Source organism: Drosophila miranda, chromosome 2 (genome assembly GCF_003369915.1).
Source record: "Drosophila miranda strain MSH22 chromosome 2, D.miranda_PacBio2.1, whole genome shotgun sequence".
Lineage (NCBI taxonomy): Eukaryota > Metazoa > Arthropoda > Insecta > Diptera > Drosophilidae > Drosophila > Drosophila miranda.
Window position 1 is genome coordinate 4,600,306 of NC_046675.1, and position 24,486 is coordinate 4,624,791.

The 24,486-nt window shown below is 41.6% G+C and overlaps 1 protein-coding gene across 1 annotated transcript in view; it reads left to right on the forward strand.

Moving 5' to 3' along the window:
• The window catches only part of LOC108155750 (G protein-coupled receptor kinase 2), a 73,567-nt gene that overhangs the window by 20,909 nt on the left and 28,172 nt on the right, over positions 1-24,486 (forward strand). The window contains exon 3 of the mRNA XM_017286782.2: positions 15,363-15,857. Coding sequence (XP_017142271.1) covers positions 15,806-15,857 — 52 coding nt within the window. The 5' untranslated portion in view covers positions 15,363-15,805. The remainder of the gene's footprint in view (positions 1-15,362; positions 15,858-24,486) is intronic.

A 24,486-nucleotide genomic window follows, 5' to 3' on the forward strand; every position in this document is an offset into this window, starting at 1 on the left:
GGGCTTTGTTTCTTTTGTAGTGCCGTTGATTAGGGGTCTCGGTCTCCCTGCGTACATTTCAATTAAAATGTCGCCTCCAGGCGCCAGATATTAGATTCCCGAACAAAAAATCATAGCCAGATTTCAAACAAACTTCCTGATTTTCACAGCCAAAATGAAGGTCTTTTCTTTTTTCTTTCTTTTTTTTGCTGGCCGCTGTTTACAATTGAACGGCCCCAGAGCTCGAGAGCCCCCAGAGTTTTCGACATTGAGGCATGCTTCCTGCCTGCCTGTTCATCGTCCAATCTTCTATCTGTTCTGCCGCTCTCGTGTCTCGTCTCCCGTCTCCTGTATCTGGCATTTTCCATAGGAACACGCTTTTCCAATTTCTGATGCTGTTTCCCACTTCTCCTTTTTCTAATGGGGGGCGGGGCGGGGGGTACAATGGGCTCTTAAATGCTTTCACTCTGTCCGTTAGTGCTACCAGGGACTTGACAGTCGGATATTACGTGTGCGTTTTTGGCCGTCTGTCCGATCGCTTTTGCCGAATCTCATTTTGATGTGGGATGAAGGTTTTTCGAAAGTTACTTCTTTTCATAAAGTTCCCCCCAAAACAAACTGAAAGAAAAAACCAGAGATAGAGAGAGAGAGGGACAGAGGGGGGAACTGTTTTTGAGGGGGGAAACAGTGGGGAATATGAAATGAATGTAAAGTGGAATGGAATGAATTTTAAATTTTGGGGAAATACATACATAACTTTTAAATAAATCATAATTTTATATTTTATTTCATTTTAAGATATTATTGGAAAGATTAAAATGTGTCGATATTAATATATTTATCCAAAATAATAGATTTATCGAATATAATACATTTATCGAAAATAATTGATGATAATAAATTGCTTGAAAAGAATGGCTTTATCGAAAATAATACATACATCGATAATAATAAATTCATCAAAAATATTCGAATAATGGATTATAATAGACATATCGATATTAATAGATCTATTGAACATAATAGATTCATAGAAAATAATAGATTAATCGAAAATAATCGAATAATGCATAATAATAGAGATATTTATAATAATCGATTTATTTCGATAGTAACCCTTATCTATCGATAGGCATAGTTTATCGATATTTGTCAAGGTATCAGTGTATTCACAATTTATCGATATATGACCAGGCAGTACGTCATCGATATTCGTTGTATCGATATCTATCATAATGCATATCGATGTGGTTATGTTTATCGATAGATTATGGAAATCTTTCTTCTGTTTATATTGATCGATTTTTTCGATTATTTGATTTATCTCAGTCTTTCTCCCTTTCTCTCTCCCTCTCTCTCTCTCTCTCTGGGGCATTATCCCAATCCCAATCACTATTCATCGGCTATGTGTACAGTGTACACACATCTTTTATTTGTTTCTTCTAGCATCTGTAAAGTGTATACCCTCCGCTCTCCCCTCTCTCCGCTCTCCCTCTTGCCGCTTACAGTTTTCTCCACTTATTTTTCTTGGCATTTAGACCGACGTCTGCCTCCTTCTGCCTCCTTCTGCCTCCTCCTCCTCCAGTGGCACTTTTCCGACTTTCACTCATGAATAGTTAAATCCCTACCCGATTCCATGACACACTCCGACACATGCCCCCCAACCTCTCAGCCATCCCCTGATGCTGCCCCATCCTCGAGGCCCCCTGATGGCTTCTGCTACTTCTGCTGCTATTTTCCTTTTTAGCCATTTTTTATTAATGAAATCTCATGGCCCAATGAAGCGTAAACATTCCCCCAAAGCCAAGTTCAAGTGCGGCCGAGAGATGCTGGCAAAAACGGGTTTCCATTTCCGTTTTATTGATGGTGGGACACTTCCTTCTCTGTCTGTCACTTGATTGCTTCTCGCATTCATAATCCCCGACCCATTAATAAGGCAACGCCACAAAGTGTGGCATGTTAATTGAATAGCCCAAGAGCCTTGAAGATGTATCTGTATCTCGCACTCTCGTCAGCCCCAGATGATGAAGTGCCGTCAGGCAATTTATCTAAAAGCTAATCAAAGCTGGAACACAGATTCGAATGGAATCCTTCCTCGCTCGAATCCTTCCTCGCTTGCAATTAAAGCAAACATTTTAAGCGCAAATCAAACGGATGATGGGGCACAGCCACTTCTAGGCCCTCGGGCGTCCTGCCCCTCTTATTTTGGCCATTTATTTGATGCAAACATCGAAAATGGCAGGCAGCCCACATTTTTGGTCGCTGGCTGCTAGCCGCAGACGCATTTTTCCGTACTGCTGTTGGTCCTTCCTCCCTCCCATTAGGAGTGCCTGCAGGCGATTGCCGGCCCAAGTGGTGGCCTTGTGGTCGCTCGTGGGGGAGCAACTAGCATCCCATTCGACAGTCGACTTCATTATGGGAGTGCTCTCTATTCAATTACGTAGGTGAGTGAATGAGCGCCAACTGCGATACAGAAAGGAGCAGCAGCCAGAGCTGCTGGAAGGATGGATGGATGGAGTGCGCTGAGGGCACCTGCTCTATCGGGCAGCCATCATATTTTATGTTCAGCCATAAAGTGGGGGAAAACCCACGAAATTCCACCAGAACGAGAGCAAGTGAGGTGGTGCTGTGGGGGCGGTAAGGGGGCGTTAAGGCCCAAATTTATAACTTGAAGCCGAACCTCCGATAACACGAAACGACACGCACATGGTATTTATCTCTCTCCCTCCCTTTCTCCCTCTCTCTCTCTCCCTCTTCTTCTGTAGCAAATATTTCTTGTAAATATTTAACATCGTCTATTGGCAGAGACTCCCGCACTCTCGCATATATCTTTCCTTTTTCGAGGGGGATTTCGTGTAGCTCTTCCCCAGCACTTTTCTCCTCCTCTTTCGTCCTTTTACTTTCTTCGTGTTTTATCTATGAGATTGTTTATGCTGCTCATTTGGCAGGACGCACAAGGTGTTTGAGCCCATGGACATTTAAAAATTAAGTCCCCGAAAAAAGCATTCCATTACCTCGCAAAATGGGATGTAGGGTAGCGTTTTGGGGGTATTTTTTGGCATAAACTGGGGCAAGATGATCGATAATTATCGAAAATATCGTATGTAATTATCGATAAGTATGAAACTTCAAAGTAACTTGATTGAAATGTTAGATATGTATCGAATTATCGATAATTATTGATAATCATTAACATGAAAAGAGGTATTTTGTATTTTTAATGAAATTGACGAAAATCGATAAGTATCGATAAACATTTAAGTGAAAATAGGTTATCGATTTAAATATTTTGATTGAATTTATTAATTATTCATTTATCGATTTATCGAATATCGATACACATTGAAATTAGAAGAGGTTATCGATCTAAAGATGGTTTATTGAATGAAATTGATGGTTAATATGTCGATTTATCGAATATCGATCAGTATCGTATTGTATGTCACTAAAAATAAACGAATTAGAGAACGAGCAGCTAGCCAGAATCGATTTCTTCGATAAATATCGATAACTTTGAAGCTATGAAAATGTGCAAAAAGGAATACATTCCATTTTGAGTCCTCGAAAACACAAATCTACATATTTATGCAAGAGCAATGTGTTTATCTTTAATAATGTATCGATATTTTATTCCTTCTTGAAAGAAAATCCATTCCTCCCAGGTTTACAGGGTAACCGATAGCCAGGCATACCCGATTTCCTTCCCAACTTAATGTTTGCCATTATTTGTATGTTCTTTTATAATTTTTCTCTTGCATTCTCTGCTGTTTTCCTCCTTGGGCTACCATAAATTTCACGATGCCATTGAATCGACGGCTCCTTGACTACTTCGTCCTTCCCCTGCCACGCTCCCCCCTCCTTCCGCAGCCACTTGAAGGCTGCCATTGCCATCAATATCGAAGGCACAAATGTAATTTAATGGACTTTTAATCTATTTCTTTGTGCCGCCGTCTGATCAAAGGAGCAGCGGCAGGAGGCGGCAGCAGACACCCCCAAATGTTTATTAAAATTTAAAATAAAATCCAAAAAAGGGAGGGAATAAAATGTTGATGATGCGTGTTCCGTGAGGAATTTTCATTAGCTTTCCACCAACGTACGAGACTTTAATTGCAGGCCCTCGTTCATGGCTTTTTGTGGCAGCGCATAAATCGATTTTTACGAAAAAATATGCTAATCGATAGGCGGATAGGCAGGCAGTCATCAAAGTGGCAGAAAAGTGTGCAAACGTGCCCTGAAATGACTGTCACGAGATGCGGAAAAGGGGGCGAAAAAGATACACAACGACTGTCCCCCGCCCTCGCTCCGAACTTTGATATCAAGGGCGGGGCCGGGAGGTGGGAAGACTCTTGAAAAGTTTCGGCAATTAGAGCTTCATGAAACTCAAAGCCAAAGATAAAAAGGTTTTTCGGCCAAAAACTTTTTGCGGAATTTAATATTTCAAGTTTTCTTGTAAAAATTGGTTAATCTTAATGAATTTTGGAATTTAAAGGGCGAATATCATTACAGAATGGATTATTAAAATTGGGTTTTGTATCTTTAAAATTGTGCAGTGCACAAGATTTGAGAGATGGTTAATATTTGTGAAATGTTTATGCAATCCTGATGATTTTTGGCATTTATGTGGGGAATATCATTACAGAATGGAATATCGTATTGAATATCTTGAAAACTGTGCGGTGCACCTCCTAGGATCTCTCGGGATTCTCTGGGAAGACAATATCATAATTTATGGAACTGCAAACTTGGATTGTCGCCTCTTCGAATGATTTTCATGACTATCAAGGCCCTAGATTTTTATTTGACTTTTATTTGAGGCCAAAAATCGTTTAGGACTTTGGGCGTTTCCGCCCAGAAACCCTATCGATTGGCCTTGCCTCAAACGAGGTCCGATTGATGCACTGCCTTGGCTCTTCGGACGCTCGAATGTAGGCTTCAGAATGCATTTTCCTCTGGAATTTTACTCTTTATTTCCACGACGCTGGGGAGGCCGTTTCTCCTTATGTCTTATGGTATATTCATAAATCATTTTTGTGGCAGAAGTTTAAATACATTTTGGGGCACACACACACATCTGTCTGGTGGTGGCCATTGAGGCATGAAACCCAAAGGCTATGCCGCAGCCTCTCTGCCATGCCGCAGCCTCCGTGTCATACCTTTTGTGGCACAGCCGCTATGCCCCACCTTTTGTGCCTCCTCTGCAACCGCTGCAGCACCCTCTCTCTCTCTCTCTCTCTTTCTCTCCCTGTGGTCTTTGTGTGTCTGTCTCTGTGTGCCGTTGGTTATTGTTGCAGCGTGTTTCGGGGGCAATATGTTTGCTTTATTTCACTTTTGTGTTGACAGCAATGACCCACATGCATAAATCATAACTTGTTCGCTTTACAAACACACACACACAGCCACAGACACAGATACAGCCTCAAAGCCTCAAACCCACACACAGATACACACGCACACTCGCTGGCAAGAAAATATTCAAACATACATTTCTTCTAATGGAAATGTTTGCCTTTGGATGAAAGTACGTTTACCATCAATGGTACGTTTTGCCATTCACACTTTTCGGAGACATTAAGAGGTACAGTCAGCATTAGGGAGACTTTCTTGTCGGTATATTTTGCCATTCACACTATTTGAAGACATTAAATGATACACTTACCATCGGTGAGAGGTTCTTGTCGGTAGATTGTGCCATTCACAGTATTCGGAGACACTAAGCGGTACAGTAACCATCAGTGAGCGTTTCTTTTCGCTAGATTATGCCATTCAGTCTTTTCGGAGGGTGGTTGACACGTATTAAACGTTACATTACCCACCGGTTCACATTTTCTTATGTCAAATAGAGCCATTCACACTATTCGGAGACATTAAGCGGCACATTCACCATCGGTGAGCGATTCTTCTAGGTATATTTTGCCATTCACACTATTTAAAGACATGCTACGAAAATTCTGTCAGTCATAGCATACGGTCGCATCTTCAACTAGTGGAATCTTGGAATAACTGATAAAAATTCCCAATAAAATACCGAAACCCTTTGTTTCGTTCACGTGAGAATGTCCATGTTTTACCGATAGCTTGAAACGATTAAAATTGTAATTTTTCATCGGTTTCATCTATACACAAATGAATATTTTAAGGGAATTGAAAACATTTAAGAACAAATACTCGAAATAATAATAATAAAATAATAATTTTAATAAAAATATATAAAATATAAATATATAAAATATAAATATATAAAATATATAAAAATAAAAAAATATTATAATAATAAATAAGAAATAAATATTTTGCTTCGCTTACATGAGAATGGCTGTACTTTTCGGATGGAAAATTCCGACTGGACTAAGATTTGGTGTTCAAAAAAGTTGTTTTTCCTAATATTTTTGGTCGTTTACTGTGGCTTTGCGTCTCCAAGAATCAACGGTGAAAAACGCTTCATGGCTCTCAAAATATTTGCCTCTTTGATGCTTTGCCAGGGGGGGCCTGCCCCGTCCCTCGACCAAATTAAGCGGAAACGCTTTGACACGCCCCACTTTGGCGGCCTGTGGGGATGGGGGAAAACTAATTCAAATGCAATTTATTAAAGCATAAATTGGCGGAGAGCGTGAGAGAGAACACGTCAAAAGCAGCAGCGGCCGCCCAGAAGCCAAAAGCTGGAGTCAAGTGCTGAAAGCGTTTGGGGAAATCAAAAAAGAAAAAGAAAATACATGAATAAGCAACGAGAGAGAAAGAGCTTTCCACCCACACACCCAGGACCCTTTTTGCATATGCATTTGTCAGGGGGAGGGGCAGAAAATGGGCGGGCAAAAAATTATGCATGCAGGCATGGGATTGTGAGCCGCCAGGACACACACAGGACACTGGCAATCTAACGCTCCGATGCGCCACAAAGTATGCAACGAGCTTCAAGTATATCTGGCTCTCTGTCTCCGGAGGAGACACAGGAATTTGAGGCATCCGTCCCGTCCGTCTGGGATTTGTGTGTGTGCCTGCCTTCGATGGATTGCTGTAAGCGAAAGTAAAAAAAAAACTGATCAATGTTCAACGATGATGAAGGAGCGATGCAATCAGTGCCCAGTAGTTGCACCATCATTCCATTCCAGCGACCAATCTGTGCCCTGAAACAAGCAAAACTCTCGCTCTTGTCATGCCACAGGGCAGGCGGTGGTGGAGGCAGTGGGAATAGAAAAAATGCTCCCCTTGTGGCAGCTGCATCGATAGTCCACCAAGCCAAAAAGTGGGTCATTTTTGGCATAGCTGTTGGTCAGTCGCTGCTTTATTGATTGCCTCCCTGGGAGGGAGCGAAGCTGAAGCAAAGTGGCAAGGACAGGAGGTCCGTCCGGTGGCATGCCATATTGGCAGTGTCTTGTTTTCGGATTCCTGTCTGAAGTGTGATTTTTCTCTGCCACTTTTCAAAGTCTTTAAGCTCATAACGAACGGCGGATGCTGCTTCGAGGTTATCGTTGAGAAAGAATCGATAATTTGCCTACAGTTTATCGAGAGATTGTTTTTACAGCGAAAACATATGTTAAGGGAAGGAATCCTATGAATATAGAGCTCTAAATCGGTAAAAGGTAACAAAGTCGATGTTAAATGTGGGATTCAGTATCGTTATCGGTTTAATTATCGCTTATGTCGGGTATAAATCGATAAAGAAGGTGACTTTTTATTTGAAAAACATCAAAGAGAAGGGATATCTTATGGCTCTGGATGAGACAGGGGATTAGATATGGAATTGGTATCGTTAATATCGAATATCAATGTCGATGTAGTCGGTAAATATAGATGCAATCGATAAATATTGGTGTAATCGATAAATATTGATGTAATCGATAAATATTTATGTAATAGAAAAATATTGACGGGATCGATATCTATTGATGTAATCGATAATCATTAATTTAATCGATAACTATTGATTAATAGATAAGTATAGTATACATCGATAAATATTGATATAATCGATAAATATTGAGGCAATCGATGTATTGTTGCAATCGATAAACATTGATGTACTCGATAAATATTGATAAAATCTATAAATATGGATGTATTCGATATATTGTTGCAATCGATAATATAGATTAACTCGATAAATATTGTTTTAATCGATAATAATTGATGTAATCGACTAATATTGATGTAATAGATATTATGTTTCAATCGATAAATATCGATGTATTGGGTAAATATTGATTTAATCAATTAATATTGAAGCGATTGATACATTTTGATGAAATTTATATGATAAAATAAACGATAAATATTGTTTTCTAATCGAACAAGTAAATGTTCAAATATTGATACAAATCGATAAATATCGAGGGTCTTAATAATAGGCAAATCGATACCTATCAATTCCGTACATCATTACGCCCCCCTGTGGGTACCCCTAAACCCCCCTCCCTCAAGCCAGAACAGACCCACGCAGACTTGTGTGGTTACGGGATCATCATCCGCTCTCCGCAGCCTTCTCGAATTTCCGCTGACGACTCTAGAAAATGTAATATGAATGGCTGCCTGGCGATACGAGGCGATGCTGGTCTAAACCAGCCTTAACCTTGTTCTTGCCCGTTCATTCCCAACGATTATCGACGGTGTTGGTGTGTGTGTGTGTGTGTTGTTGCTTCTGGCTAACCGCAAACGACGACTGTCGGCCGCATACTTGTGGCTGTCACTGTATACGCCACTGTCTCTGGCAGGGCCCTCACTCGCCTGTTTGCTAATTCTATTCGAATGTTTGTGCCAACACCTACGGACAACGTCTTTGTGGTTGTCTAAAACAAATACAAAACGGATTGCGGATTTGCCAAGTGGGGAAGGGGGCTGACGGGGGGGATTTCTTTGTGGTTAAAACCCCTAGGAAATAATATTTCCAGTTAATTATCAGAGAATAAACTACAGAGACTGCTTTCTCAAGCGTTTCCTAAAGCGTTTCCGTTTCTCGCTGGTGAAAAATGTTTAACCGAGTAAATATCAAGAGTCCAAAGTCCAAAGTCCAGAGTCCATTGTCCAGAATCCGGAGTCTCGAGTCCATGGAGCACCGAATCGAGCGCAACTTTTGTATTCCCCCCACAGAAATGCGTTGCACATTTCTATTTCTGGTCTTTCCCTCTCCCTCTGTCTCCCTCTCACTCTCTTCATAAAGGAAAACCAGACAAAGCATAAAAAACTACATGAAAGAGAGAGTGAGTGAGAGGGTGATAGGGGGGAGGGTGGTGTGCGGGGAAAGCTGATTAAAATTTTTGCAACGACCGCAAATTAAAGTGAAAAACAGAAAAAACAGAGAAAAAGGAGAAAAGGAGAAAAGGAGAAGGGTAAGGGGAAAAGCCAAATGCAGTGCAAAAAACATGCAATGCCACAGGGCGTTTTTGGCTAAAAGTTGATCCTTTGCCCAGAAAAGCCGCCGCACCCCAGCCGCAGCCCGCAGCCCGACACCCGACCCCACACGACCCCGCAGTCGCAGTCGCAGTCGTCGGTGGCAGACCCATAGTTGGTGGTGCCACAGGAGACCCACGAAAACACACACACACAGAGGCACACAGAGGCACATCCGCCCACATGCACGTCCAAGTTTAACGCAAATAAATTGCGCATTCAGAGTAAAATTAACACACGACTCGGATGCAGGATAGGCAGGGCTTAAAGGGAAGGCCAAAAAAATGACAGGAAAATGAGAAGAAAACTAAGAAATGGCTGGAAAATGGCACAAGAAATGGAAGGAAAATGGAGAGAAAGAAAACAAATTAAAGGAAAATAAAATGGAACCAAAATATGTCATAAATCTCGAGAAAAAAGAAAAAAAATAAAAAAAAGGGAAGAAATAAAAAAAAAACAAGAAAAAAAAGACAAAAAAAGAAAAAGGAAAAAGAAGAAGAAAGAGGAGAAAACAAAGGCAAAAATATATTTAAAAAAAAGTGAAAATATAGAAGAAAAAGTTTAAAGAAAAAAGGTAAGAAATCGGAGAAGAAAAGCAGGAACAAATCGGATAAAATGTAAAAACACTTGAGGAAAACACACAAAAAATGAAAGGAATTCGAGGAGCAAACTTCTAAATAGAAGAAAAGTGAGGAGAAACTTAAGAATTGAGAAGGAAACGAGTAGAAAAAAAGTATAAAAATGGGACAGAAAAATAGCATAGAACCCGAGTAACGGCAGAAAAATGAGTAGAAAACCAGAAAAAGTGAAGAAAATGAGAAGAAAACCAGAAAAAAAGGAAAAAAACATGAGAGAACCCTCTTAAAATGAAAGGAAAATGAGGTGCAGAGCTAAAAATGGAAGAAAAGTGCGGAGAAAACGAAGAAATGGAGCAAAAAATTAGTAGAAAAGCAGAAAAAATGTAAAAATCATGAGAGAAATACCTCCAGATATGAATAGAAAATGGGAAACAGACATAAAATGCAAGAAAAGTGCTGAGAAAATGGAGAACTGGAGAAGAAAATGAGTCGAAAACCAGAGAAACGGCAGTAAAATGAGAAGAAACCAGAAAAAAATGGAAAGAAAGTGAGAAGAAAATCAGGAAAACATTTAAAGAAAATGTGAAGAAGCCCAGAAAAAAGGGAAAGAATTGATGGAGAAAAAAAAGAATGGACTGAAAATGAGGAAAATGAAGAACGAGTTGGAGACCAAAAAATGGTGGAAAAATGAAGAGCAAAATGGAAAAAAGCACGTAAAAAAAAAGCCAAAATGAAAGCCAAGTGGTCGCTGGTTTTGCTGAAATGTTTTTCCTGTACATCAGCAAAAAATGAAAATGCAGAAGGGACTGCGGACTGCGGACTACAGACAATGGACTGAATGCCACAGGATGCAGGGGCGACTCCACAGAGACCGACAGAGGGGCCCCCGGCTCTCGTGCCTCCTGCCTCGTGTCTGTGGCATTCCATGTGGATATCTGCCTACTTGTCTATGCATGGGGCGTGGTAATGGCTCCCACCACCCACCGCCATGTACCCAGAAGATATCGTTTTTGGCATTCAAATTGACGTGCTTCAAGGCACCACTCTCTCTCGTGTCCCCTGTCCCTGTCCCCCTGTCTCTGTGGCAGCGATGACTGTCATAAATATGATAAGGGATAAGGGATGCTGCTGATGCCGGGCCCTCATCCTCCATCGGTGGGGAGGGACAGTGCCTTTGTCTTAATTAATAAGTCAATAGCTTTAGCCCCAACCTCGACTCCGGCCACGGCTTCAGCGGCAGCTGCTTCCAGCCACAATCTAGTTAATGCTGCTGCTCCCACTCCAGTGGCTGAGCCCCTAACAAAGAGCCTCAGATAGAAGCAATTTGCCACAGCGACAAGGTGACAAAGGTGCAAGCCCGCAAGGAGGCACATAATAGAGGCCATAAGAAAGCCAAGGCGGAATGGCAGATGCCCTGAAAGAGAAGCCTATTGGAATACTTGGAGGTGGGCGAGAGATCTCTTCCAAGAGGCACAACAGCTGATGCTCTAGGGCTGGATGCTCTATAGATGCTCTAGGGCTAGCTCTAGGGCTGGATGCTCTAGGGCTAGATGGTCTAGGGCTGGATGCTCTAGGGCTAGATGCTCTAGATAGATAGATAGATAGATAGAATGTGTCTTAATCGAATGTGTCCCTTCGGTTAGGGAAAATTTGTTCCACTTCAAAGCCGACAGAGAGCCAAAGCCGATAGCGCAGGGCTGGCCTCACAGAAGAAGGTGGCAGATTCCACAGGAAGCAGTACTGCAGAATGCCGTTGAGGTGGTGGGAGGTAATACCCCACATTATCGCTTCCTCGCGAGAGAGAAGCTGCTTAATTTCATTGACGCCAGTTGGTAACATTTTCATAATGGCATCACTTCCTCTTCACCGTGTGATACAGGAGCCACACACACGGCCCCCGAGTGGAGTCGGGGAGAGAATGACTGACAACATCGTTTGGCGGCCTCCTCCCACCCTTGAATGTTGGAGCATGCCATGTCCTTGTCCCCCCTCCCATCTTCTATCGTATATTGCCAGTCGCCTGCCTAATGGCGTAAATGTTCAATAAAGAGGCTTTTAACGCGGGTCTCTCCCTCGCTCCCTCTCTTCCTCTTTGGTTTACAATCTGCTCGCCCATTCCTGATGACGATGATGATGTTGCTCCCAGTTTTAGAGGCACTTACCTGCCTCGTGCCTCCTGCCTCGTGCCTCCTGCCTCGTGCCTAAAAGCATAGATGGATGAATGTTTGTATAAATGAAATGGGCATATATTCATTCCCATTCGAAGTCTGAATTATAGATGGGACGGCACTAAAAGTTATGTTTATTGGCGGCGGGATCGACCGAAAGAGAGTACCGCGGCCTGCATAAAAGAGTAGATATTTTTCGATAAAAAATGTAGAATATTTAGCGAATTTTTAGGGGAATCTTATAAATCTCTCTGGCAGGCATGGCTTTTCTCTGCCTTAAAGGTCTTTGGTGGTCTCCAGGGGGACTTTAAAGGAAAGAATATGATACTTGATGGTGGATTTGGATACAGGGATACATAGATACATACATAGATACATAGATACATACATAGATACATAGATACATACATAGATACATCTTTCAACTGCTGATGGAGTCGATTGGAGGTCGAAATAGTCTTCAAATCTTTGTCTCTGTTTGCGGTTTTCCTACTCCAAACAGAGTCCCTCTGTCTTTATGGATTCCCTCTTCCTTTAAGGATCCCCCCCTCCTCCCTCCCATTCCTCCTCCACAGGGCCCCACCTCTCCATGTTGTATTTTTGGGGCCTGGGATTTGTTTATTTATTTTGTTACGCATTTGAGAAACAATTAATTTTGACTTAGAAAAAATCGTATGTTGTCCTCCAGGCACTCACCCCCCCTTCCCCGCTCCATCCCTCTCCATCCCATTCTTGCTTTATGCTTGATTTTTTTTTGTTATGAAAATAAACACTCGCTCTCCGGCCTGGCCACACTTTTTTTTCCGCTGTGCTTTTGGTTTCTGATTGATGTGCGCCGCACGGCAGCGGCCAATGATCCATGACGACTCCCCCCAACCCCCCACCCTCCCCGCCACCCTGTAGCACATGGCCATAACAAATAGATCTCTATAGCACATGTGTATCCCCGGATGCGTATGGCAGAGCCCATCATGAGTTCATTTTTAATTAAAAATTTGCCTAAAAAAAAAGAAGCTCCAAAAAAATCGAGTGACGCACATAAAAGTTGTTAAGTGAAAAACTCATAAAAAACAAAAGCAACAAAAAAAAAATACAATATATTTCCAATAAAAGTGTTGCGGGGGGAAACATACAAAAAATGCCATCACGCCCTTGGGTTTCTGTGAAAGAGGGAGAGAGGGAGAGGCAGAGAGAGAGATGTGGTGTCATTCAATTATTTTGCTATTAGTTGCTCGCGTGACACTCCACTTCACAAGAGACGACATGCCCACACGTAGCACCACTCTCCCCCCCCCAGACCATGCCCCAGCCTCCCAACGTCAGGCCTCTGCCCCATGTCTCTGTCTGCACCTACGCCCTTTTGGGCGCCCACTTCTCTCTCGGCCATGATTAATAAATGCGACACACTGTCTGTCTGTCGCTGGACCACAACACATTACTGACACCCCCAGAAGGCAGAGAGCGGCCCCCTGCCAGTCCTTTATGCTGTGGCTTTGTGCCACTCCAGAGGCAGCCACAAGACGAGAGCTGAAACAGGTGACAAAAACCAGTACTCACGTACACGTACGCGTCAAGAACAGTACAGGTTTACCTCCAGAGAGAGCAGCAGGAGAGCAGACACATGGAATGGAGTGGTTAGAGATATTGTACATTTGCGTACATTTGAAACTTAAAAGCCGCCACAGGGCTCTGTGGCTCGAAAGTTATGGAAAATATAATTAACTTTGCATGTCGGCAAAGGATAGCCCCAGGATAAGCCGCCAGATGGGTGGGCAGATGCTTTTCTCATAGAGTATTACATTTCATTGGATATTGTTTAGATTTTACCTCAATTTATCTTTGAAAAAAAGTTGATTTTCACTTTTCTCGAATAAAGCAACATTTAATTACAACAAAAGATACTAGAATTTCAGTTAAATACCAAATTATGGCGAGAATAACATTTTAAACCCACAAACTATGGCTTACATTTATGTAAATAAAACATAAAATGTAGATTTTAAGGGAATATCAGCTTCATATGTGCGTGCTCTGTCTTTTGCGTAAAATATTCACAATTTCATTGAAGCGAAAGATGGAAAACCTGTACTGTTGTTGTTTTTACAGGATTTCCAGGAATCAAATGGAATTTGAGTAGCATTTTGGCTTCAGGCACACAAACAGTACCACATCTGTTGGCTTCAGGCTTGAAGCTCTTTTATTGCCTGCGAATTGAGAATTTGATACTTTAAGTACACGAGACAACATCGAGTATCGAAAAAGTTCGAGTTGATGAATTGAATTTGAACTATTTTTGGCTTATACTTAAGATACTTTTCACTTGAAGCAAGGCCACACACTTTTTGGCTAGAGAATTTTCGGTAAGCATAGAACTGAATTCTTTTGGAATAGTTAGGAATGCTCGTGATTAAATATATACATTCAGAAAGATACATATATTCAGGAAAATACATATTGTGCAAAGATACGATCAGATAGATACATATTAGAGAAACATTTAGATAGATACAGTCAAAAAGATACATTATAATAGATACATTCAGATAGATAAATGTTGTAGATACATATTAGAGATACATACATTCAGATGGATTTAATTAGATACATTAAGATAGGTACATTCGAAAAGATACGTATTATAGATACTTTCAGATAGATACATTTAGAGAGATAAGTGTTAAAGATACATTCGAAAAGATACATATGATAGATACTTTCAGATGGATACATATAGTAGAAAGATACATTTGAGGGTATACATTTGTACATACAAAGATACATAGCAAAAAGATACATTCAAAAAGATACATCCTGTAAGTAGACTCAATCTGAGAGATATACATTTAACAGGTAGATACATATTGCAGATAGACTCAGACACGGAAAGATATAGATTGTGGATAGATACATGCAGAATGATGCATATATCAGATACAAAGATACATTTTCTCAATAAAACACCAACAAATCTTTAAATTTTAATTCCAACTAAAAACATCTTCCACTCGAAAGGCAGTATCTTTGTTGCACCATCAGAAAACCGTAGTTTTTGCCTTGAGGCCAACCTACCGCCACCCCCCCTCCACCCTCCACCTCTCGGAAAACCTTAAATGAAATCACAAACCCGCATAGAATTTGTTTGGACATCCCACTACATCACTACATCCTTATCCCTGGCCGTGTGTGTGGTATCCCTTGTCAAATCCAATTAACTAAGATATTTATACGCCTTTATCGTTTGCAATTTTCTTTACAGATACAAAGATACACAGCTACACAGCTACAAGCCAGCCCGCAGCCCGCAGTCCGGGGAGAACACAGAACACACACGACATTCAATCAAGCAAAAACACTTGAAAGGGGGGAATATTATTCGCTCGGTGTTCGATATTCCGATTCCTTGAAAACTAAATGACGCCTGTGTCTGCAGCACTGATGCCACATACCTCGGACCATAGACGACGGCCCCAAATTAGCCATCAAGCCATAGATTTGCAAGTCTAGAGATACAAAGATACTCCCAGCAGACGCACAGCGACAGAGAGAGAGAGAGAGAGACACCCAAAAGAAGGAGCCCTCGAAAGCCGTAGATACATCAAAAGGAGAGACCAGCAGCCGCAGCCCTCCACAGCCCAGCCGTTGAGTGTTTTATTTCGAGAGCGCCAAAGGATTCATTAAAAAACCGCCAACCTGGAACTAATGGAATTAGAGAATATTGTGGCCAATACGGTCTACTTGAAAGCAAGAGAAGGTAAGTGCCACTCCCACACAGCAACGCTCTTTGTATTTAAATTTGTTTACTTTTGGGAGAAAATTAAATATTGATGGAAATAGTAGGTGGCAAGTCCGCTCTGGAGAGGCCATCACTCTAGAGAGCTGTGTAAACGTTGGTTTACTGGAGGAAAGGAGGTAGACTTACTATATCTAAAAGAGGTGGAGTTTCTAGACCACAGGAAGGGCTGTGGGAAACGGAAGAACTCGCGAGATGTCTCTTTAAGAGCTCTTAAATAACTTTAACATGCGATTATTATGAGTTAATGATGCAGATCTAAGGTATTCGAAGACCAACTGAATGAAAATTGGTTTCGTTGAAGGAAGGAAGGAATTTAAACAATATTTTCATTGATAATTCCCAAGAAATTCCCATGATTAGTTCTTTGGCAGAAAGAGCACAATTCCATCTGGAGTTTTACCAAGCTCAAGGAGTTACAAGCATTAAAATGGAGAAGATAATCTTGGGACTTTGTTGGATTGATTCTTCTGTGGAAGAAGATACAACCCCATTTCCCATCTTTTATCATCTAACAACGAAATATTGTGTAATTTTTAAGAAATTTGAAATATTTTTGGAATGAATTTCGTTTAATTGTTAAATATTATCATAGAACATGGATATATCTGTGAGATTTCATTGGAAAGGCCCCTTTTCGTGCCGTGTTATACATGTTTTTGTTTCGTGGAAGTTGTAATAAGTGTGTCCTTTCGCTTAGGAGAAGCTTGCACAGCGAAATTGTCGTTCCCTAGTGGAAGAGTGGCTATGCGACTACCATTCTTTCGGAGTATTTCTTGGTTCTATGCCAAATCTAGCCCTGGGATACCATGCAAATTCCTTTCGAAATGCTGTATTTGCATATTCATGGATCCAAATTAGAGTATCTTTCGGATATAATCTTTAAAAATCTACATAAAATGTAAGCATTATTGTCGTCTTTGCATCTTTTAAAGCCACAGTGTCCTAGGCTGTGGATACTCCCCAATTGTCGATACACAAAAAACATACATTGTAACGCTTGGAGTAGGCTTGAAGGCCAACCAGTGGGTCCTTGGGTGCTTGTAACCCTGGAAGAGGGGGGCGGGGGAGGGCACGTGCCCAAGTGGCCTGCATTGTTCTCACCTTGTCATCGATTTTTGCTTCGATGGGTGTCCTGTTCAATTGCAAGGATTTGAAGTTGGATTTTTGTTTGGTTTTTGGGGACGTTACGGGCTTGCCTCTTGCCTCCTTTTCTCTCTTCCTCTCTCCCTCTCCCTAGTGGCCGGTCCTGGGCTTTATCTAAAGTTAATGAAGCGTTAAATGTTTGCGCTCCAGCAAGTTATTCATTTTCATGCCTCGTGCTGGTGGGCCCTAAGTGCTCTCTATTGGAGGCTCCTCTCCTTTCCACTTCGTTATCGAGGTCACACTTCAATTGCAAGTCACACACCCCCCCCTGCCCCTCTACATTCCTCCCTCAAGTTCAGTGTCGCTGCCACATTCTGTGTGCCGAAGCTGCTGCTGTTGTTGTTGTTGTTGTTGGCGCCATTGTTCTGTTTATTTACAGCAAAGTCAACTTTTGCCATTAGGTTTTTGTTCAGAGTGGGGGCAGGAGGGGGGTAGGGGTGGCTAGGGGGTGGTGGAAAATTTATGCAAAATTATGCATTAGAGCGCGAAAAAAAAGTAGTTTTTTGCTGCAAGCTTAAAAGGTCACCTTCAACAGGACTGCGGCTGCAATGTTGCATGCCCCCTCGAAACTGTTTGTCTCTGTGTGTAGCCCTTTCTTCATTTGCCGCCCAATCAAATGTTTCATTTTAAATGTTATTTATTTTATTGCCCCCCGACTGTCTGTGTTCAAAATGTATCTGCCAGATACTCTAGCTCTGTCTCTCTGGCCGCCTCAACAGATTTAAATGACAGAAACGTGCTCAAAATTTCAATTTGTAGTAATGTAATATTTTAGAGGCGACTCCTCCCAGCCGGGGGTTGGGTTTTAAGCATGGTGGGCGGGAGGGGGGTGGCATACAACATTTTGCCATACATTTTACGAGTCAAAAAGTGAATTTGTCTTTGCAGAAGCCGAAGCCGAAGAGGCTGGCAGATCGCATAAAATAAAGTCGCGCCACCAAATGCCGCCGGCAACAAGAAGGAAAATCCATTGCCATAAAGTTTTAACCCCCCCCCCCCACTCTCTATTCTCTGCTGCTATTTTGCTTCCTCTTTCGAGGGGGATTTTCTCTTGTTTTCTTGCCCCTTTTTTCCCAGCTTTTCTTCTCCAAAAGTTCTCCTTTATTTTTTGACTGGCAAAAGTTATTGCAGAATTTTATTCCATGGCCATTGTGCGCCCCAGTGCCAGATGATGAGACGGATGCAAATGCAAATTTCAAACAGAGCGGAAGAGACCAGAGAAGGGGAGGGGAGAGTGGAGGGGAGAGCAGAAGAGAGATGATTGTTATCGTTTTGGGGAAATATTTACATTCCCTTTGATTACTCATTTATTTGGGTCTTATTTGCCGCTGACGAAACACAAATCTACGGAAGAGGCACTTTAGAACTTTAGTTGGGGAAAATTATATCAGAAATCAATCAACGGAAAAATGTGTGCTCCAAGCAGAGAAAAGTAGAAGATACTGAAGGTCGGGAATGGTTTTTTTCTAAATAGTAAAGGTTTTGTTTATGATAAAAAAAAAAAGAATACAAAAGTAAATAAAAATAACTAGAAAATAAAATAATAAACAAATAATACAAAAAAATAATAAAAATAAAAAATAAAAATTATAAAAAAAATAGTAAAAATAATAATAAAAAAAAATAATAAACCATAATAAATGGACCATTTATTTATTAGTGGATTTTATTGAAAATTTGCCGATTAAAATTATTTCTTTATTATTTTTGTTTTGTCCAGGTTTTCATTGAAATTCATCATAAATGAAGCAAAGAAATATACTTCCAGGAATTTCTATCGGCAAAGAAATATCTAATAGTTGCAACGATGAACGATCTCTTCTCTAGAACCATTTGCTTATTAATCATCCACTCCATCCATCATATTAGGGAAATATGGCACACAATATTCAAATCCCCAAATCCCACTGACATATCACATTAATTTCCACTCAAAATCCTGACATTTGATGGCTCCTCTGATACGAGTCTGACATCCAGACATTTTAATATCCAACTTTCATAGATTGTCCATTGTTTTACCTGCCTATGTGTGTGTGTGTGTGGGTATCCATGTGTCATTCATTTAATAATAATATGTGTATGCCCCCGCCCCCCCCCCCCCTCCCTCACAAAAAAAGGGAATGCTCATATGCGGTCGAATGCTTATAGAAGTCACTTTGTCTGTCAGATTTCTATGGCACTGCAGAAAGCAATTCTCTCTTGTGTTCTCCTATCAGTGGGCTGATTGTCAGGGCTGTGTTCTGTTCCGTTCTGTGTGTGTCTCCGCCTGTCACATATTGTATGGCCTGTTGTCGATGTGGCAGCGGGGCCTATCTGCCGAGCACGAGTATATGTAGATAGATTCCCATTCCCATTGCCATTCCCATTCCCGTTCCCATGTGTGTGGGGGGATCAAATGGGGTCGGGCAGCGTCGTCGGACGTCACTCACTCACTTGGAAGGAAGGATGGAGGCGGCAGTGCGTCACACAGGGCCGGCTTATCGGCCCAACTTGTGGTCTGTCGATGCGATGATGTCGATGTGCAGCTGCACTCGAAGATTGCCATCATGCCCCTACCCCCCTGGCCCTTTTGAGATTACTGCTACCATGGCCCCTGCCTGCTTCCTGCTGGCCCCTCGGGTGAAGCCACGCCCCTGGCCTTTCCTCTCAGAGCCACTCCCCGGAATCTAGTGCATGTTTGGCTTTTAACAACAGCTCCTTAACGATTTTGTTGTTGGTTTTTTGTTTTTGGCTAATTGAATGCATTTTCTCCGTAGAGATTTTTCTTAAAGGAGTTTCCTTAATGGCATGCATTTTGCTGCTGGTTTGTTTTTTAAATAAGTTTTTTGCCCAAGTGCAGACAATTACGTTTTTTAGCTCTCCGTGTTGACATATTTTTTATATATTTAAAAAAAATTTTTTTTTGTATAGTTGTTTATATTTTTTATTTTATTTATTTTATATTTTTTATTTCATTTATTTTATATTTTTTGTATATCATTTATTTTGTATTTTTTGTATATCATTTATTTATTTCATTTTTTAACAATTTTTTTTTCCATATTTATTTATATTTTGTTTCATATATATTAATATTTTTCTCATATTTATTTATATTTTTATTAATTATATTATGTTATATTATTAATATTTTTTAAAACTTTTTTTCCGCTGTCTTTTTTCTTTTTTTTCCAAATATTTTTTTATTGGATTTATTTTTGTTCTGCTAATTTTTATTAATTTTTTTAAAATTTTTTCCGCTAACATATTTGTTTTCTTTTCTGTTTTTTCCGCTGTCTTTTTTCTTCTTTTTTTAAAAATGTTTTTTTATTGGATTTATAGAACAAACTATTTATTTTTATTCTTTTTTTTTAAATTTTTTTCGGCTGTCTTCTTTTTATTCTATACTCTTTTTTTCCGCTGTCTTTTTCTTATTTTTTTCTGTTTATTTTTTTTTTAATTTCCTTTTTTTCCTGCTGTCTTCGTTTTTATATATTTTAATCATCATTGCGGTTGTGGCATTAAAAAGTGGCCAAGGAGGAGCTCCATCCGCTTAAATGCCACGCTAATGTCCGCCCCAAATGCTGATTACACCAGAAGTGGGGCTCCATTTGACTCCAGCGCCAAGAAGCGGGGACTCCATGTGACTACGACTCGGAAATGGCCATGAGAACTGAGACTCCAGAGTCGAAGGCAGAATAAAAGTGGAATCCAGACGGGAAATCACACAGAAAACAGCAGCAGAAGGCAGGCACTGGCTGTGGCACTGGCTGTGGCACTTTCTGTGGCACTGTCTGTGGCAGTGGCAGAAGCCATTTGAAGCGAAGAATTTAATTTTGCTGCCACTAGAAGTCGAAAGTTGCTTTTGCACTTTGGTTATCAGCCATAAAGAGACGGAATTTATAGAGAGCATTTAGCATTTAGCTCTGGAATACTCTGCCGATAAAAAACAGAACAATTAAAGACGGCAGTCGGTGGGCAGTCGGTCGGCAGCTTATCGTCCAGCAGCAGCCATAAAACTTGTTTTTGGGCGGTGACTTTTGAAGTCAGGGGGTGGGGAGGGGACGGGGACGGGGAGGGATACTCTCTTTTAATAGATGCATTATTTCCATGAATAATCCAAGTAGAAAGACGTTCCATGTTGGGGCCTGGCCTGGCCTGTTGTGGCATTCCCAGAGGTTCATTGACACCCACCGGCAGCGGTCAAGTCGGTGCAACACGCAACGAGTGGCACAGCTGCGGCTCCTGTGTTCTGGTTTCTGTTTATCGGGCCCCGGGCCATGTTTTGTCGGTTGTATGCTAAACAGTTAAAAATCTAGTTGTTAATTATCGCACGCAAACGGAACGGGGATGAGGCCAGAGGCCAAACACCAGAGACCAGAGACCAAAAGGAGTGTTTGCTCTAATTGGGAGTGAAACTAGGAGCCCCCCACCCGGCCCCACCCCCCCTTTGGACACTCAACGATGATGGGATATCCTAGATGCTAATGTTCCCCGGAGAGAAATGGAAGCCGGAGCAGGAGGAGGATTACATTTGTGGTTATCCAAGCGGTTGTGATGTGTGTCTTTTGTGCTCTATGCTTCCTGCAGCAGTGCTGCAACAGAGCACGTACAGCAGTATCTCTCTGTTGTGGCACAGCGTGGTAATTGCAATCAAAACGATTGTTGTTCTGCAAATTGAAGACGCATTGATTGGCATGAAATGCAAAGAGACCCGCAGAGAGAGACAGAGAGAGAGAGATTACAGTGCCACACGGAGCAGAAGCCATTGCTGCCACTTAATTGTCGATGCAGCCAGCAGCTGGGGGCACAGACACATGGCCATACATTAGCTTCCACTCCTACTCCAAGCCTCCAGCTACTCCTACTGCTCTACTTCTCCTACTCCACCTCCACCTCCTCCTACTGCTCTACTCCTCCACCTCCTCCTACTGCTCTACTCCTCCACCTCCTCCTCCTCTCCATCGAGTGTTGACATTCAGTTCCGTTCAGATCTGTTCTGTTCTGTTCTGATACTCGGGCAGCTTTCCGCTGACGGGCATATACAATATTCATTAACACGTTGACGCGCATAAGCAATATACAAATATTGTGCCAGAGATGCAGATGGACGGGGGTCTCTAGAGAAGTTACGCAGAGTTTTTACCCAGTAGATGCCACATATATCTCTAGAGAGGGAATAACTTAGGGAGAGGGCCAGATACTAGGGTTATTAGAGGGTAAACGCTTTCTATAAAGATATTTTCTATGTTTTGTAGGGCTTCAAATGCCTTTCTATAGAGAGGGAGTTGTATTTAAGTATGTTACAGCCTACGTTCACGTGTGACTGGCATTCGTTTTGCAGTACATTTTCTCTGCATTTACTGGACATATCTTTTCGCATAAAATGGCACTCATTCCGATTTACCTTCTTCAGAAATACAACCCTGCAGCCGTTCGCTTAGGGGAACTACAACATTCGCAGCATACGACGACTGTTAAGCGGCTCTAATCCCTTGCCTCCCTTCATAGAACCCCTTAGACACCTTTCAGAGCGTTCAATAATCCCGGCCAATTTGCAGGGCCATAGATGCTGATTGAAACCATTGAAGGCTAATAGAAGTTGACCTTTCAACCCCTAGGCAATGAACAAAGGACTTTCCCTTCATTATTATTATGCCATTAATTACAAAGGACACAAAGTGCAAGCTTTTGACGCTCCAAACCTCATTTCTGCCTTAAAGATGATGGGGAATCCACAGAACTTTAAAGAGATTGCTTTTCGGAATTGAGAGAAAAACCGGTAGCAGGCCCACAGCCCACAGACCCGTCTCTGACGTAGACAAAGCGGTAATAATCATAAGCGAAATAAACATCGATACGTTGGGGTCTCTCTAGAAGAATGAGAGGTGGAATAAAATCGAATAAAATGAAAGGAAATGCTGTATTAAGTGACGCTGCTGCTGCGTCAGCAAATGAATATCTAAACGTTTCCCCCCCTGTTTGAAATATGTGGAATATTCAAATTAACATTTTATCCAAGAATCACATAGATACAAATATATTCCTGGGGTATTTCTCTCTCTCTGTGTGTGTGTGTGCTTTTGGTGTATCATTTATCTTCGTCTTTGTCTCGGAGTTCGTTCTGCATCGCTCTGTCGCTCATTAATTGATTGAAATGGATATTTTGTGCTGATATTTTGATTGTTATCCAATTGAGTGGGGAATCCACTCTTTCCATATCTGAATGTCCCATCAGGTAATCTCAAACGGTGGGGAAGGTGGCGGGTCTTTCATTTACGATCTGCTGCCATCTACCCCTAGCATTAGCTCGCCGGGCTCCACCCCCCAAGGAGCGTAATGTAATATTTATGATGGAACCACACACAGAAAGTGGAGCTCTGGAGGGGGGCCCCACCTGATATACGCCCCGCTCTGCGGTCGTCGCTAACATGCTTAAAAATGCATACCCTAATGAACGCAGGGACGACCACGATGACAGGGGGGGGATTGGGGACCGGGGACACTGTCGCAACGGGGGGCGACCACTAGCCACCGCTGAGTTGTATGATTAATATTTTAGAATTTCATGCAAACACAATACAAATACATACCGACAAATATCTGTAATTGAAAACCAGAAGAGAGCCAAAGAGAACTCAAAAATCGATGGCCTTTTGAGTGGCATTTGGATGTGTGAGCGGAAAGGAGGAAGAGAGAGAGAGAGAGCAGAGTTTTATCGACTTTGCACTTCGTCTGGTAGGTGTTTCCACTGCAGTCCGCCAAACAGCAAGCCGCCGGCCAAAGTCCAACTGCTCTCCAATGCTCAGAGCGAAGCCAAACCATTCCTCAAAGACAATCACTGCCTGCTGCGACATGTCGCTCTTTCTCTTTCTAATCCGAACGCATAGCCGCAAAGGCAAAGAGGCAGAGCGCTCAGCGCGCGCTCTCTTCTTCTTGTTCCCTTTTGATCCTCTCTGAGACGGTCGTCTCTCTCTTCCTAAGCACTCTCGCACTAGCAATGGGACAGGCAGTGGACAAGAATAAGCATGCACAGGCTGCAGGGCAGGCAGTGGACAATAACCAACGGTAAATCGTAAAGGAAGCAACGAAAGATAACAATCTCGTAGTGAATCGCTGCCCAGCAAGCAGACCAAAATACACTTAGAACAATATTACGAACCAACCTGTGCAGTGGCGGACTTAAGCGTTTCGTAGAGCAATAACTTTTCCGTTAACTGCTGTTTTAATAGCTTTTTAAAAGCGATTTTAAAAGAAAAATAATTGTATGCAATAAATGAATAAATTTTCTATAAAATTGGCTAATTTTTATAAGCGTGACTTTATTGCATTGTTTATATAAATGAGTCACTTTTTGCACTCTTCGAAGCAGGGCAAGCAGTTGGGATCCTTGATGTTAAGAGCAGCACAGCTTGCAGATTCGTATGGAGCTCTGGTTTGAATAGGTTTAAGTGATTCTCCT